This window comes from Protomyctophum bolini, assembly GCF_963924005.1.
Source record: "Protomyctophum bolini genome assembly, chromosome: 24".
In the NCBI taxonomy this organism is placed as follows: domain Eukaryota; kingdom Metazoa; phylum Chordata; class Actinopteri; order Myctophiformes; family Myctophidae; genus Protomyctophum; species Protomyctophum bolini.
Genome location: NC_137885.1, coordinates 7392514 through 7407694, shown reverse-complemented (window position 1 = coordinate 7407694; position 15181 = coordinate 7392514). Strand labels below are relative to the sequence as shown.

General features: G+C 42.3%; 1 protein-coding gene across 1 annotated transcript in view; it reads left to right on the top strand.

Annotated features, from left to right (window-relative positions):
• Positions 1-15181, top strand: part of LOC308311504 (plakophilin-4-like) — a gene marked incomplete at its 5' end in the record, with an annotated part of 79307 nt that overhangs the window by 10606 nt on the left and 53520 nt on the right. The window contains 2 exons of the mRNA XM_080758198.1: positions 11609-11724; positions 14016-14050. Of these exons, the coding sequence (XP_080614324.1) occupies positions 11609-11724; positions 14016-14050 (151 nt within the window). The remainder of the gene's footprint in view (positions 1-11608; positions 11725-14015; positions 14051-15181) is intronic.

The window sequence follows — 15181 nt, the reverse complement described above, 5'->3', positions numbered from 1 at the left end:
CTGTGATGTGACAGTGAGTTGAGTTTTGTTTTGACATTCTCCTTTTCCCTCCTCTGTTCTTAATATCTAAGTGACCGCAATTCGTGGGAGGGTGTACAGGGGGTGTACCTAGTGGCGCGTGACAGTAAACTTGGAACCGCGACGCTCCGCATGTTCGCATATAGCCTCTCGCATGTTCTCATAAATCCTCATTCGTTCTGGAGCTGATGTCATGCAAATGAGGAGACGTAGCCTTCGGCTCTGTATAAGAGCGCTCCGCCGGAGAATTCAATTTTTGTTTTCATAGGATCACTGCAGAGTCTGTGCCCCTGACCTGAGATCAGATTCTAAAAGATGTCTTCTATACATCCTGACAGTTTTCCATTCTGACCTGAGATCAGATTCTAAAGATGTCTTCTATACGTCCCGACAGTTTTCCATTCTGACCTGAGATCAGATTCTAAAGATGTCTTCTATACATCCTGACAGTTTTCCATTCTGACCTGAGATCAGATTCTAAAAGATGTCTTCTATACGTCCCGACAGTTTTCTGAAAAAGCCATGTTTCTATGTCAGTCGTTCTTCGATTTTTCCTAAAATAGCAGACCTACAAGCTCGTAGCGCGCCACTCGGTGGCGCGCTATGAGCTTGTAGATCTGCTATTTTCAATAGCTAAAGCATAACACAATGCTAACACCAAAAGGGGTTCCCGCCCCAAAATGGGTTAAGACTATTATTCCTATTCTTTATTCTGATTTAATGGAATAAGTACTGCGATTTTTACTTAACTAAGCAACTCTGAAATCGTTTGTTTGTCTGCTCGTTATGTGTAATCAGCGCATGGCGCAAAATGCATTAATCATGACGAGTATACCTGTCCTATACTGTACGTATCGAAACGGTTAATGACCTGGGCTCAAATTAGGGCCGCCAGGTTGAATGTACAGTAGTTAACAATCGGAACATCGTTAGCCTGTGTAATGAATGGTGTCGTCCAAAAAGGTCAAATGATGGCCCATATGGGCCATATCGTCACCGTCGGGCAGAAACCTCGTATCTCCATATTTCAAATGTTTCTGGGTATTTGAATGAATGCCATTACAACGCACACGCATAACAAGAAGGGCCGAGCTGCAAGCTCACAACGCAATCATAATGTGACACATTAGATGGTATTGAAATGAAAATGCTTAAAGGACACCTTTTAGTTTTTTTTTCAAACAAGATTCATGTTTTAGGTTGTAAAAGATGAGTGTTCATTTTTCTTCATTTGCTGCTTTCTTTCGTTTTAGGGATTTTAGCGGTTTTTGGACAGGGGGGCGGAGGCATTCGAGCATGGGGCTAAATATATATTTCTTTACAAAATATTATGGCGATTCATTTTTTTTTATTATTTACTATAGTCCTAATACAATTACATCTGTCCACAGAAGATCACAGGATCTACTGAATGTGAAGGTAGCCTACTGGGGGGAAGCCACACTGTGTGTCATAGGCTCAATATGCAGTTTGACACATTCAGTAGATCTCGTGATCTTTTGTGGCCAAATGTAATTTATTGGGGTTTAGTAGGACTAGAGTAAATAATACAAAAATAAATCGCTATGACATTTTGTAAAAAAAATACATATTTAGCCCCATGCTCGAATGCCCCCGCCCCCCTGTCAAAAACGGCCAAAATCCCTAAAACAAAAGAAAGCAGCAAATGAAGAGAAATGTACACTCATCTTTTACTTTCTCTATAATAACAACCTAAAACATGAACCTTGGTTGAAAAAAAAAACTAAAGCTGGCCTTTAAATCCGTGTGTCTGTGGGTTTTTATTGAACTGTAAAGTATTTATTTCAAGTATTGAACCGATGAAAAGTATCAACAAGTGTGACTAAATAAATACAGTAGCTATAACATTGGATCCATCGGAAAAACACAGGTTCTGTTTTTTTCCCCCCTCCGTTTCCTGAAAAGTATAGCAGGTTTTTATTAGGACATGTGAGGTTTCCGGGCGGACAGCGCTGATAAATGGGTCAGGTTGGAGTGTCTACCTTCGTGCTGTCTCCGTGCCAGCTTGCCTGCTGCCATGTGTTATTAACCCATTCTGACCTGAGATCAGATTCATACGAGGTTTCCACTGGACAACACACTGGTCTGATTAACCCATTCTGACCTGAGATCAGATTCTAAAAATGTCAGCCGTTCTTCGATTTTTCAAAAATAGCAGACCTACAAGCTCGTAGCGCGCCACTCGGTGGCGCGCTATGAGCTTGTAGATCTGCTATTTTTCAATAGCTAAAGCATAACATGATGCTAACACCAAAATGGGTTCCCGTTCAGAATGGGTTAAAAAGAACAGTCTCTCTGGGTGTTTGTGTGCCCCCCCCCCTTGCTCTCTGCGCCCACGTGTTCCACCATCGCACAGTGTGGACTAACTGACTCACTGTCTCACTATACTACACAATAATATACACGGTAATAGTAAGTACTAAGTAACACAAGTAATAGTAAGTACTGTCTCTCTCCGGTGGTATAGACGGTACATTTACTTACTGTACTGAAGGGAAAAAAAGCAGCGTATCTGTATTTAATTGAGTGTTTGTATTTTCGGATATAGTCCACTAGATTTCCAAGACTCCATTACATTTCTCGGAATGGGGTAAGAAATGTATTTTGTGATTTAACCACTTAAAGCCCTATTTCTTATTGTGAAGATGGAAAGTAGTACGATCTCGGCTGTTTTCACTAGTTATTTTGGTCGAAAATATTTTTAATTGTTTTGAAAAAGGTCAAGATTTCAATACAGCAATGCATTCACATTTCAAAGAAAAATGTTCTGTATGTTTGAACACTTAAATAAAAAAGCATACACCTTTGAATGCCTTTTTTAAAAGCAAGTCCTCAAGTACATTAAGTAATACAACTAGTACAAAATTGAGTGAGGAACTTTCACTTAGTTGCGAACGCAGTGAGCACTAACTATGAGAACTAGCAGAACAAAAACCTAACTTAAAAAACTTAACTTAAAAAACTTAAAAAAACCCCTTAAAGTACGTAATTTATTTGAATTGTTGTTATTGCAATTTACGAGCTACAGCACGTTCGCTTCCCGCGTTCGCGCGTCTTACTTGTATAATACACTTAGTATTAGGTGTTGGGGTTGAGTACTTTGTCCACCAACACTGACCATTAAAAAAGAATAGTCTCTGTGTGTGCTATCTGTGCCCCAGCCATGTGTTAATCCACCATCACACTATGGACTGAACTGACTCACTGCTACACAATCATAGGAAGTAGAACGGACGAACCCGCTGCTCTCACTGTGGAATTCGAAGAGAGAGAAACACTCTGTAACGGCGAACAAAAGAGTCAAACATTACTCAAGTACAAGCGGTAGGTGGTACTCCACTATACTGAAGAGCACTGGAGTGGTTGCTTTTAAATATGCTTAAACACAATCTGTGCCAGGTTACGTTTTAAACGGTAAAACCCCCTGTGCCAAGACGTAATTTTACATTATAAAAAAACAAACCCTATATATATATATATATATATACCTGTCCAGCGTTTCTATTGTAACAGGTGGCATGGATTTTAAGTATTCAAAAGTACAAAATAATATCTACAAGTCACACGTGAGCGTTTTCGCAGTTTTCAAAATAGAGCTCAAATGCTTAAAAAATAATGTATTTTTGTACATTTTGATACCGGGGGTGTCCCTGAATTCCTAGACATACTGTAGTATACTGTGAGCACTGAGCAGACACCAACACACCAGGCACTGATTTAGACTGGTCCACCACGACGGCCGTTTATTAAGGATAAATGCGCTTCTTAGGCGTGCGGCATGAAATGTCATTAACGAACAAAACTCCGCCTCTTCTCTCATGGCGCCCGTCGCACGGGCAGGATAGGCGGTTTAGTTAGGGTTCTTTTTCCCTAACGGGGCTTAGTGCGCCCTATTATATCACACTCTGTCCCCCGGGGTTTGACAGGTGCCTCTGTTTCCTGGTCAGTATTCTCCCGGGGGAAGTGGAACTCTCATCAGTAACAATTGGTCCGGGGTATAGCGGGTTACCTACTGTATATAGGAAGAGAATAGGCTTTTAATATCATGCGTACAGTAGATATGCCTGGTGTCGTGGTGTGAGAGGACGAGTGAGACGTCGCTTACCGCCAAGCATACCCGAACTGTCCCTGTCGGCTGTCAGCGGGGAATGAGCGCAGAGGCAGACTGCCCCTTTCCTTTTTAACCTGGCGTATAGGCGCGTGCACTTGGCCTTGAGCCAATAGGTAGGCGGGGTAGTATGTCTGCTCGATGACGAGGCCGAGTAGGCGTGTTCTCCGTGGCCACGCTCTGCCTCCTCCCCACTGGGCTGTCTGGGCTACTATATATTATGCTCACCTGGCGGGTGGTTGCCTATAGCGACACCCCACAGTACTTAAAAGTTCAACATTTCTCTTTGAAATGTACTGTAGTATAGAGTGAAAGTCATAAGCCTCCAAAATAGCAAATACTCAAGTAAAGTACAGTAAGTAAGTACTCATTTGCTTACATAAGCTATAATTACTCACTGACTTACAAGTTACAACTATAGCACATGCTCTACTAAATTAACTTAATGTGCGAGTATAGTCAAGTGCATAATGTACTTCGTTCCTGTTGTGTTCACAACCACGGATATGTTCGCTCGTTGTGAAATTAATGAGAAGAAACAAACGCTCTGTAATGGCGAAACAAAAGAGTGGCGTCCGGCCTGTTGCACGCTGGCGTCCTGCAGCTGGTGTGAGCCATGGCTTGGCACGGCGAGGCAGAGCGACGGGGTGGGGGGGGGGCTCCAGATGAGCTGGGGGGTGATGAGTGCGGTCAACACACCATTGTGACCTTATTGTTCCTCGTGGGACGCCGTGCTGTATACGTGCGCCTCCTCAAGGACTCAAACAAAGGCAGCTGTGTCACTCCGCTATAACGATGTGAGTTCAGGCACTCGGAGCAGTGATGATTGTCAACCTCTTGAAGTTCGAGGACCCCCAGTTTGATTTGTATTTGACCACGGAGCCCCCATTGATATACAGTGTTTTTTTCTTTTCCTCCCAAATATATACTGTAAAATCCACAGCCATTGTGTCAAACGCAAATCTTATTCTATAGCGCCAGGCACTCAAATAAATAAATAAATAAAATAAAGGTCATCACACGGAATAATGTTGTATTGATTTGCAGTGTGCCTTTCCAGTCTTAACACATCAAACACATTTTCTGTGTCTTTCTGAGAGAGAGAGAGAGAGAGAGAGAGAGAGAGAGAGCACACATATTCTGTTAAGTGTCTAGGTACAATGAAAAAGTGGATAAGTAGGCTCAAACCAATGCCAGGAAAATGTCCCCCACAGCTCAACAGAACCACCGGCCGCTCTAACTGTAGCGGTCAAACATTCTGGCCTGTACCGTTATGTTGGAGTGCAACACACATGCCAAATTGAACGATTGTAACCGTGTATGAAAAGGTGTATAAGGTATATAATCCCATCATAAAATCATTCATTCATCCATGCAGTACATGCACTGACTCACTTGTGGAGAATATGATGGAACAGTGGTGGAAGTTTTTATGAACTGTAAACCATAGTTAATTTTTACTGTGATATACAGGAGTATGTCAATAAGTATGCTCTCTAAACCTATATGTAAGAGGCTTCTAGAATGTCTTTGGACAGCTAACAGCCGTTTCGAGCTGCTGTCCAGATTCCAGAGGCAGTTGGACATGAGCTCAAACGAGCATAACTGTGGTGCTCCAGATATGTCAACAGCACTTCAACTAGAACAGTCCAGTGCTTCCAAAAAACGTAGAGTTTCAGTTCACGCAGGTCCCTGCACAACACTGGCAGGCAGGCAGGCAGGCAGGCCTGTGTGTGCCGCATCGTCCTCTTGTTATGCTTGCTTAACACTAGCAAGTCTGAAAGAATTTCACTACTACTCAGTCGGCTGAACGGTCAGAGGGACCGTGTTTTTGGTGCGATTTGATTGGCCACTCTCTCCCCCACTCGTCCCTGGAGACGTCCAGCTGGAGACGTTCAATCGGGTTATAAAAGACACCATTATCAAGCAGCAAAAAAGGCGAGTAGGCCTATGGGGGAGAAAGGGGGACGGCGGTGCATTGTGCCGATAATAGCCAGACAGAGTAGGAGATATATGCCTAAAATCATATTTACAAAACGTTTCAAATGGGGAAAAAAACAGAGATGATTTCAATCGAATATTTAGACAAAGTCATGCAAGGGGAACTTTCTCTGGACTCCATGGGCTAAGAAAATAAACTTTTAAATCTCAAATCCGGTCAGAACGGCTGCTCCGACGTCGTAGTGTTAAACTCGTAACCACTTAAACTCCTCTCACTCACTTCACTGGGATCCCCCAGGGTTCTGCACTTGGCCCCCCTCCTTTTCCTATTTCTATTTCTGCAGAATGTTTGAGTTGTGGAGTTGTAGAGACGTGTGGTTAAGCCCCACAGAATGTACTCCATGACGCGATCACCTTGCGACACGTTGTGAGATTGTAGATCTGATGTTTTTGCTGAAAGTTTGCCTATTTTGGCCAAATGTTTGCCTCTTAACGTCCTTACCCAAAACACGTTTAATGTGATGATTGACTCTCTCTCTCTCTCTCTCTCTCTCTCTCTCTCTAAAAACAAACATTTAGTGCACGCTCCTAAAAACTGAAAACGCTAGCACTAAATAAACTAAAGTGCTTTCTCAGTTTCATTTGGCTTTCGGGGAACGAGTGTGTTCGAGTTCAATCAGCCTTCATCAGTGTTCAAACGAGCGCTGATGAAGGGCTGATGGCGCTCCAACACGTTTGCCGGTCCCGGAGAGGCACATCAAAATGGTCGGTTTGAAAGGACGTTATTTGAGTGTATATATTATGGCTTCTTTCCCTTTTTCATCTGTCAATCTTCACCCTGGCATCTCTATTTTGGGCATGCCGTCAACTCACGCCGCATGTTTGTCAGCTTGTCTACTGGTTGTTTCAGCTGTTGGCACAAGATGCTGTATGATCAGCAAACATTTGCCTGTGAGATGTAGTGGAGTACAAGTATAAAGAATACACAGCAGTGATTTTCAACCATTTTCACATCAAGGTCCATTAGTTATTCGGCATTTGAGCCACAGACCAGCATTTGTTGACATTTAGCCTGTCAGACCCAATACTTTTCCTCCTCCGCGTCATCAGTGCCCATACCCGAAGGCGGGGTTGGCGAAAGGGCCTTTCTGTGTGGAGTTTGCATGTTCTCCCCGTGTCCCCTAGGGTAGGTAGAGGTACCCTCACAAAAAACATGCAGTAATCCTGGTCACTAAACTGCCTCCCCCTGGCCAGCAGGGGCGCCTGATGGAGGGGAAAGGAACTGGTTGGAATAACGTGTTCCTTCCACGCGCTATACGTCCAACCAGGGAGACTCCCCCCTGTCAGGTGTAAAGGAGCAACTTGGACACTCAGGCATGAAGGAAGCATGAGTTCAAGTCCGTTGCTCTCCCCTGCATGTCCCCCATATACGGGGACTAGGTTGGCGGAGGGTGTGTAGAGCCCAGGATCACATTAGATGATTGACACAGGGGTGAAAAATGGGTTACAAAATCGTGGGATAAAAAAAATAAAAAAAGACCCAATACTTTTTTGTTGCCTGGTTAATAATTTGTCCACAATTCCATGCCGTATTTAAACGTTGTAAATTAACTTAATTAAGTAGTGCATAATGTTTAACAATAATCAAACTCTTGAGAGTGTAAAATGAAACCACATGGACCTGTGCGGGTCTATTTTATTTAATTTTAAGCTCTCAAGAGTTAAAGATCTAACTAGAAAAAGGGCACAGGTCTCCACCAGTATAATAGAAATTGACAATTTATAATTTAGGTGTTTAGCAGATGCTCTTAATCCAGAGCAATTTACAGTAAGCGTTTAAGTTCTGCAGAAATTGGCCTCATGGTGGCGCAACAACTGGCAAATGTGGAAAATGCAGGGCAAAGGTTTTGTCTTGGCCTCTTAAGGAGTGAGCATGCAAAGTTGGACACAGATCGGTGCAATTGTTGGCCTGTTATAGCGCCACCATGAGTCCACTTTATTTTAAGTGGCATTTCTGTTTCATAATGTCAAGGAAATTGCATAATATTGTATTATTTATGGCATGCTCCAAGTGCATTAAACAGGTTGGTGTGTGTGTGTGTGTGTGTGTGTGTGTGTGTGTGTGTGTGTGTGTGTGTGTGTGTGTGTGTGTGTGTGTGTGTGTGTGTGTGTGTGTGTGTGTGTGTGTGTGTGTGTGTGTGTGTGTGTGTGTGTGTGTGTGTGTGTGTGTGTGTGTGTACTCGTATTGTACATTATATTATATATTGTGTGTGTACTTCATATGAACAGTTGCAATTGCAAATAGCTCTGAGCAATATGGTCAACTGCCATTCCATGTCTGTTGTGTAAATGCCCCGAAGAGGAATGTTTAAAATATATATTTTTTTTTAAAGTTCTCAACCTGTGAGTCTGGACCTACTGTCCATAATTCGTTCAATAACATATTTTCAATTATTGTTTAAAAACTGTGCTGTCCTCTCACCTTGAGACTATACCTGTTCATGTTTTCACTAATCGTCATTAACATAACTGATTGATTGGAAACTATATTAAATTCATTCAAAAGGATATACAGACACAAGAAAGCCTTGTTTCCGTTGTGGTCCTTTAGTCATGATGCAATTCATTCCATTTTTGACCTGGGGGGAAAAAAAAGGTTTCTATGTCAGTGGTGCTCAACCTTTTTTCATGTCAAGGACCCCGGAATGATCTGTATTTGAGTTAAAAAACATTCACTCTGAAATAATATAATTATAGTCAAAGATTTGCGCCACATTTTCCAAAAAAGCAGATCTACGAGCTTGTAGATCTACTATTTTTCAATAGCTAACGTATAAAGGGGTTCCCTTCCCGTCCTGAATGGGTTCTGTGTCATATGTGTGTATACTGTTGTTTTGTTGCACTTTTCATAGTGCACTTTTTTTTTTTTTTTTTTTTTTTAAGATTTATTTATTGGAAATGCAAACAAGACAAGACAAACTCAAAAAAGAAGAGACAAAAAACAGTAAAAACAAACCCCCCCACACCCACCCCCCACCCCAACCCTAGAAAGGAAAACTACACGGCTCTCTCACTCTATTGTGCACAGCACCTCTTGATAGCATCAACTCAAAAAGAATATATGAAAATAACAATATAGATATCAACCAGAAGGAGATATCGAAGGAAACACCTCGAAGAACCTGCCCCATATTTTTTCAAAGGTAGCAGGCCTTCTTCTTACATTGTAAAGAATTTTTTCAGGGGTACAGTATGACACAAGCTCATTCAGCCAGTGTTTCTGAGAAGGAGATTTTACAGATTTCCAATTAACGAGGATGATTTTTTTTGCAGCAGTACTGGCGAGCTTCATAGTGCACTTTTCACATTGTTTTTGTCTTGTCTTTCATGTATGAATTGTATTTTATAATTTGCGGACCTCCTTGAAAATGAGACTGTTCATCTCCAGGGGTTACAGTAAAGTGACAATATAAGGACTTTTACCCCCATACTATACCACAAAAACACATAGCTTGCCTTCGTGACGTTGGGAGCTTGTAGATATTTTCACAACTTATCGTCTCCACCAGGCCGAAGGCATGGGGAGAGAGTGTGTTTCGTACTCCATCCGTGTGTCCGTCTGTCCGTCCGTCCGTGTGTGTCCATCCGTCTGTTACCAGCTAATCTCCTGCACCGTTACTTTACTTGTTTATTTCCGTTTTCCTTTTTTGAGGGGCGTCACCCCACCTTTATACAGCCTTTTTGTCCCCACACACGTCTCAATATTTGCACCGTTAAAATGATTATGGACTTATCTAACATTTTGAAGACATGGGGCCATCATGGAAATGTTTGTAAACAATTGTTTGTAAAGCACCCTTACGTCACACAGGTGTGATTCTTTTAATATATATATACACAGCAGTGGTTTTCAACCAGTGGCCCAGGGACCACCAGTGGTCCTTGAGGGGGTTCCAGGTGGTCCCCAGCTAAATGGAGTTGCAGACTTCTCTCTTTTACACCATTTTAAACAATGAAATATCCCTGAAATATCCCTTTAAATACCATGGACAATGCGAGAAACATTATTCGGGCACATTGGATTATTTCCGTACACTTGGATTATGTAATTGTACACCTCCGAATCTGCAATACATTTCTTGAGAAAATAATCTTCACTAAATAACCTATTATTATTGTGTAACCTCGGTGTGGCCTGAATCCTTTTCGAGTCATCCAAATTACTGGGTCTTTCAAAGTGTTTTCTGCCTGGATTGGCTAAGGGTTTTTAAAGGGTCAGTACACTGATTCGTACTTATAGTAAATGTACTTATACAGTAGCTGCTTTCCAACCAGTGCCAGTCGGCTTGCTTCGCAGCCACCAGAGAGTTTGCAAACTCCTGGCTCCACAGAACCCGCTGTGACCAATGCGAGTGATTGTAATGTACATCACCTGACTATGTGTGTGCACACAGTCTGTAGCAGCGCTGCTGAGTCTGACCCACTTACAAATCTGCTTTTGTTAAGACACCAGTGCACAGGGGACCAGGCTAGCAGTATCTGTGCTTAAGAACATATCCTTTCCCAATGGGTTCGTGTGTTTTTGTGTGTGTGTGTGTGTGTGTGTGTGTGTGTGTGTGTGTGTGTCTGTGTGTGACTGTGTGTGTGTGTGTGTGTGTGTGTGTGTGTGTGTGTGTGTGTGTGTGTGTGTGTGTGTGTGTGTGTGTGTGTGTGTGTGTGTGTGTGTGTGTGTGTGTGTGTGTGTGTGTGTGTGTGTGTGTGTACTTGTATTACTATACTTGTCCCCTCAAGTATAGCAGACTTTGAGGAATAGACGGGACCATTGTCCTGGTCCTCACAAGATATGTGTTTGTTTTATGGTTACACTTTTTTTGTTTCACGATTCAGGTTAGGATTAGATATTTAGAGGTTTAGGAGGCCGGCAACCCATTTTCATCCATATTTGATTCTGGCTTCATGTCCTCGCAAGTATACTAGTAATATACAAATCTTGTATCAATCTGTACTGTATACAGACAGTTCGACTAATAGATTGATTTTTGATAATCCATGTAGAATTGGTCACTTTGATCAGTTAATGACGAGTAGGCCTACAGTGAATATCACCAAAATATAATTCTACAACGTTGGGTATTTGTCTGGGTGACGTTGACGCAGATACATGCATATCGCATAACAAAAACATCTGCTGCTTATAATTCTGCTGATCGACTCCGATCAGTGTCGGCTAACGCATTTGTACACAATTTTGACTAGTTTGACTACTTTTGCGTACGTTTGCCTAGTTTGACTACGACAAAGACGAGGGACAGAGAAAGGTCGATAAAGTCGTCCTGATTTGTCCATCGGAAAAAACAGCAGTCGTAGTTTTTCTTTTTGCAGTCAATTTGCAGTGTATAGCTGCTAAAATCTACAACCCGCAACTAATGGGTTTTAACAGGAAAACAAGCCCAAAGTCCCTTACAATAATTATGACCACAGTTTACCTGTTTGTATTTTGTCCCCTCTGTGTTGCCGTAGGAGCTGCAGTTTGAGCGTCTGACTCGTGAGCTGGAGGAGGAACGGCAGATCGTGGCCAGTCAGCTGGAGAGGTGCATGCTGGGAGCAGAGTCGCCAGGCGAAGGCGACAGTAGCAGGTGAGAGAGAGAGAGAGAGAGAGAGAGAGAGAGAGAGAGAGAGACACTGACACTGTCACTGTGACTGTTACTGTAGCTCTTATTATTCATGGTTTTATCAGTGGTGGACAAAAAGATTGCAAATGGCAGATGTACAAGCTCAAAACGAGTGACATAACATCACATTTTGAGCGTGTATGAGCTTGCTATTTCCACTATTTTTTGATATGTTGGATAAAATATGAAAAATGTCCATCATTGAAATGATTATCACGATTATGAGCAACAAAAAAAAAGGGACTATCTCAAATTGGATTGAATTTCCGCAGGTCATTGAAGGAGCTGTGGCCACCAGATATGTATACAGTATTGTTGGACGCTCTGCAAGTGTGTTCAGCCAGAAGGTCCCCTTGGCTCCCAAATACAAACAGCTTTGTCTTGATTATGGCGGCAGAGTGATATATATAAATATACTGAAGCAGGTGGAGGAGTGCCTTTGCTGTTAATTAAAGACCAACACATTGTGCTTCTGTCTAACTTGGAGAGGTCATTCATTAGTGCATACAGTATACACTACAGTTGACTGTAGTATATTCTCCATATATTATATACGTGGCCTTCCCTTTGACACAGGCTGTGTCTAAACAACATTATATTGTTTATCTAGAATCTTAGTTTACAGTGACTCAGTGGCTCTACACTGTTTCTCTGCATTCTGTGTACTGTGCTTATTGTAATGCTCAGGGTAACGGGCAACAGCCTCCGCTAAATGTTTACATTTGTAAGAAACTTTCACGACACTACATTTCATATAGAAATATCGTACTGTACTTTTAACTCGAGACTCTTGGGACTCAAACCTCCAAAAATATTGTATGAAATTACCACTTCAGCCTTATTTCAAATACAGTGAAACTATAGGTGACAATGCACACCATGAGCTTGTAGATTGGCTATTTTCACTATTTTCTAAACTTTCATGTGCTAAATTTCAATAGGTCTTCTACAAGCATTGCTACTCAAAAGAAAATGTACTTTGGAATGTGTACTTTATATACTCTAGTATTTACTTGAGTGTAATCTGTGTCTACCACTTCTCATTCACCGCAGCACACTGCTCCTAATAGATCAGTTCAAATGCAGAGTAATCTACCCTGGGGAAATTACTGCATATACAGTACCCTTTAATACCCTTTATATTATATTATATTATATTATATATTCATAGACTGGGAGTCATTAAGCAATCATTATAATTTATAATTCATGTAATATCCTCATAATTTCATATCTTTAATGGATCAACTTACAGAACGCAATCCCCCCTTTTTCCCAGAGAAAAGTGGCTCATAAACGGCACCTGTGTCTGGGGCGAACATTCTGTGAAAATAGCCGATAAATCCCCCCCCCCCTTGTTGTAATGCAAAGATGATTAAACACTTTGCTCATTTTCAACCTCAAAGGCCTCAAAAGCAGGGACATCAGCCTTTTTTAAAGACTCGTCAAGAGGGGATAGTTGGGAGGCGGCCTTTTTTTCCGACAGCATTCTAGCCGACGGGGCAACGATCCGATCCGCAGCGGGGGGGACATTCGCTGCGATGCGAAAAAAGCGATGGTCCGACATGCGCTGCTCCCGTGCTTGCGGTCAGGGTTAGGTTTGGATTGAGGTTTCGGATCAATATGCTGTCGGAAAAAAGACCTGCACCCGGATAGTTAGAGGAGCACTTTGTCAGTTCTCAACCAATCCTTTCTCGGTTTGAGGTCAGACGTCGTAGAGTTGCTGTCCGGCTCCATAAATGCAGATCTACGTATAGGTGATGATCCAGTCCTCTCCATGTATGGCTATCCAGGGTTTGATGAGGTCAGTGTCGTGATCTATGGTGGTGTGATGTGTGTCACGAGGCGTGATGTCACGAGGTGTGATGCGCTGAACAACAGACGGGTTTTTGCAGGTTTTCATAGTAATCTGCGACCTATACGGCAGTCGGTACGGTCACAATAAATACAATTAACAGTGTTTTTCCAATTATTTGGGGGCCGCTCAGTGGGGGTGGTTCTTGTATTCTTGTATGGTTAGAGATACGTTTAGGGTTAAGCTTATATAGGTTTTGGCACCGTTTTACTGAGATTAAGTTTAGGTTAAACCTTATGTTTAACCGTTTAGGCATGGTGGTAGGCAGGCAGGTTACGCTTACGTAGGTATTCTTCTCACCGGCCCACAGGTTTCGAACCAACTACCTCTCTAATGTGATTTCACTCTCTCTTTTCTCTCTCTCTCTCTCTCTCTCTCTCTCTCTCTCTCTCTCATCCAGCTCATCAGAGAAGTCTTTCGCATGGAGATCTGCAGGTAGGATTTCATATCGTCGCTGTTGTAGGTCTGCTATTTTTGAAAAATCGAAGAACGACTGACATTTTTCAGAATCTGATCTCAGGTCAGAGTGGGTTATAATCAGACCAGTGTGTGTCCAGTGGAAACCTCGTATGAATCTGATCTCAGGTCAGAATGGGTTAAGATATTATGCCGCTAGTCCCACCCCACCCAGCCGAAGGGCTGAGGCGTGCTCCGAGGTCACGTATATAAAAGGCACATGAATTGGAGCCATGAATTGGAGCTCAGCTTGTATAGCTTGTGCTGTCGACACTCTTTGAATGTTTTTTTTTTTTCTTTTTTGCTTTCACCTTTATTTTATATTTTTTATGGAGGGACAGACAGTAAGTAGGCTGACAGGAAATGGGGAGAGAGATGGGGGGGGAGTGACATGCAGTAAAGGCCGTCGGGATCGGGAGCCGAACCCGCGGCCACACTGCCAGACTGGGCTACCGTACCACCAGCCACGGTGCCTGGACCGCTGAGCCACGGCCCCCAGGCCACTGTCGACACTCTTGATGATGGTGAAGTAGTAGTAGGGCATTCACAGTAGTGGTGAGCCACGACTATTGTGAGTCGTGACATGAAATTGTCATATCTTTCATCAGCACGGACCTCTCTCTGAGAACCACTGATCTATAGGCGATGATCTCATGGGGTGTATTTTATTTCATGAAAGTCACTCCAAAACGAAGTTCCACTCCGCCACGACATTATTTTACTTTAAGTGACATTAAATTCAATTATAGCCTGCTGATACAGTAAGTAAAAGACATCATGCAGGAGGAGCCTTTTATATTTGATTGTCAAAACGGCAATAGTTTTTGTCAGCAGCTGTTCAATTATTCAAATGGCGCAGCTCTCTCATCTTGAGAGTGAAAACTCTTTGCATGCACATCGTCATATAATGTAATTTCATTGCAGCAGGATGTCATGGAACCATTAATGGGAGACAGTCACTTAGCCCACAAAGATTTGAAATTTTAAAATGTGATTTATGACGATGTCGCTGTCGTGGAGAAACCTTGCACTCCATATTTCATCTTTTTTTTTCGTCTATTTTAGGTGAAGCAAAAGTGACAAAAAAAATTGGCGATCTTTTTTTTTGCA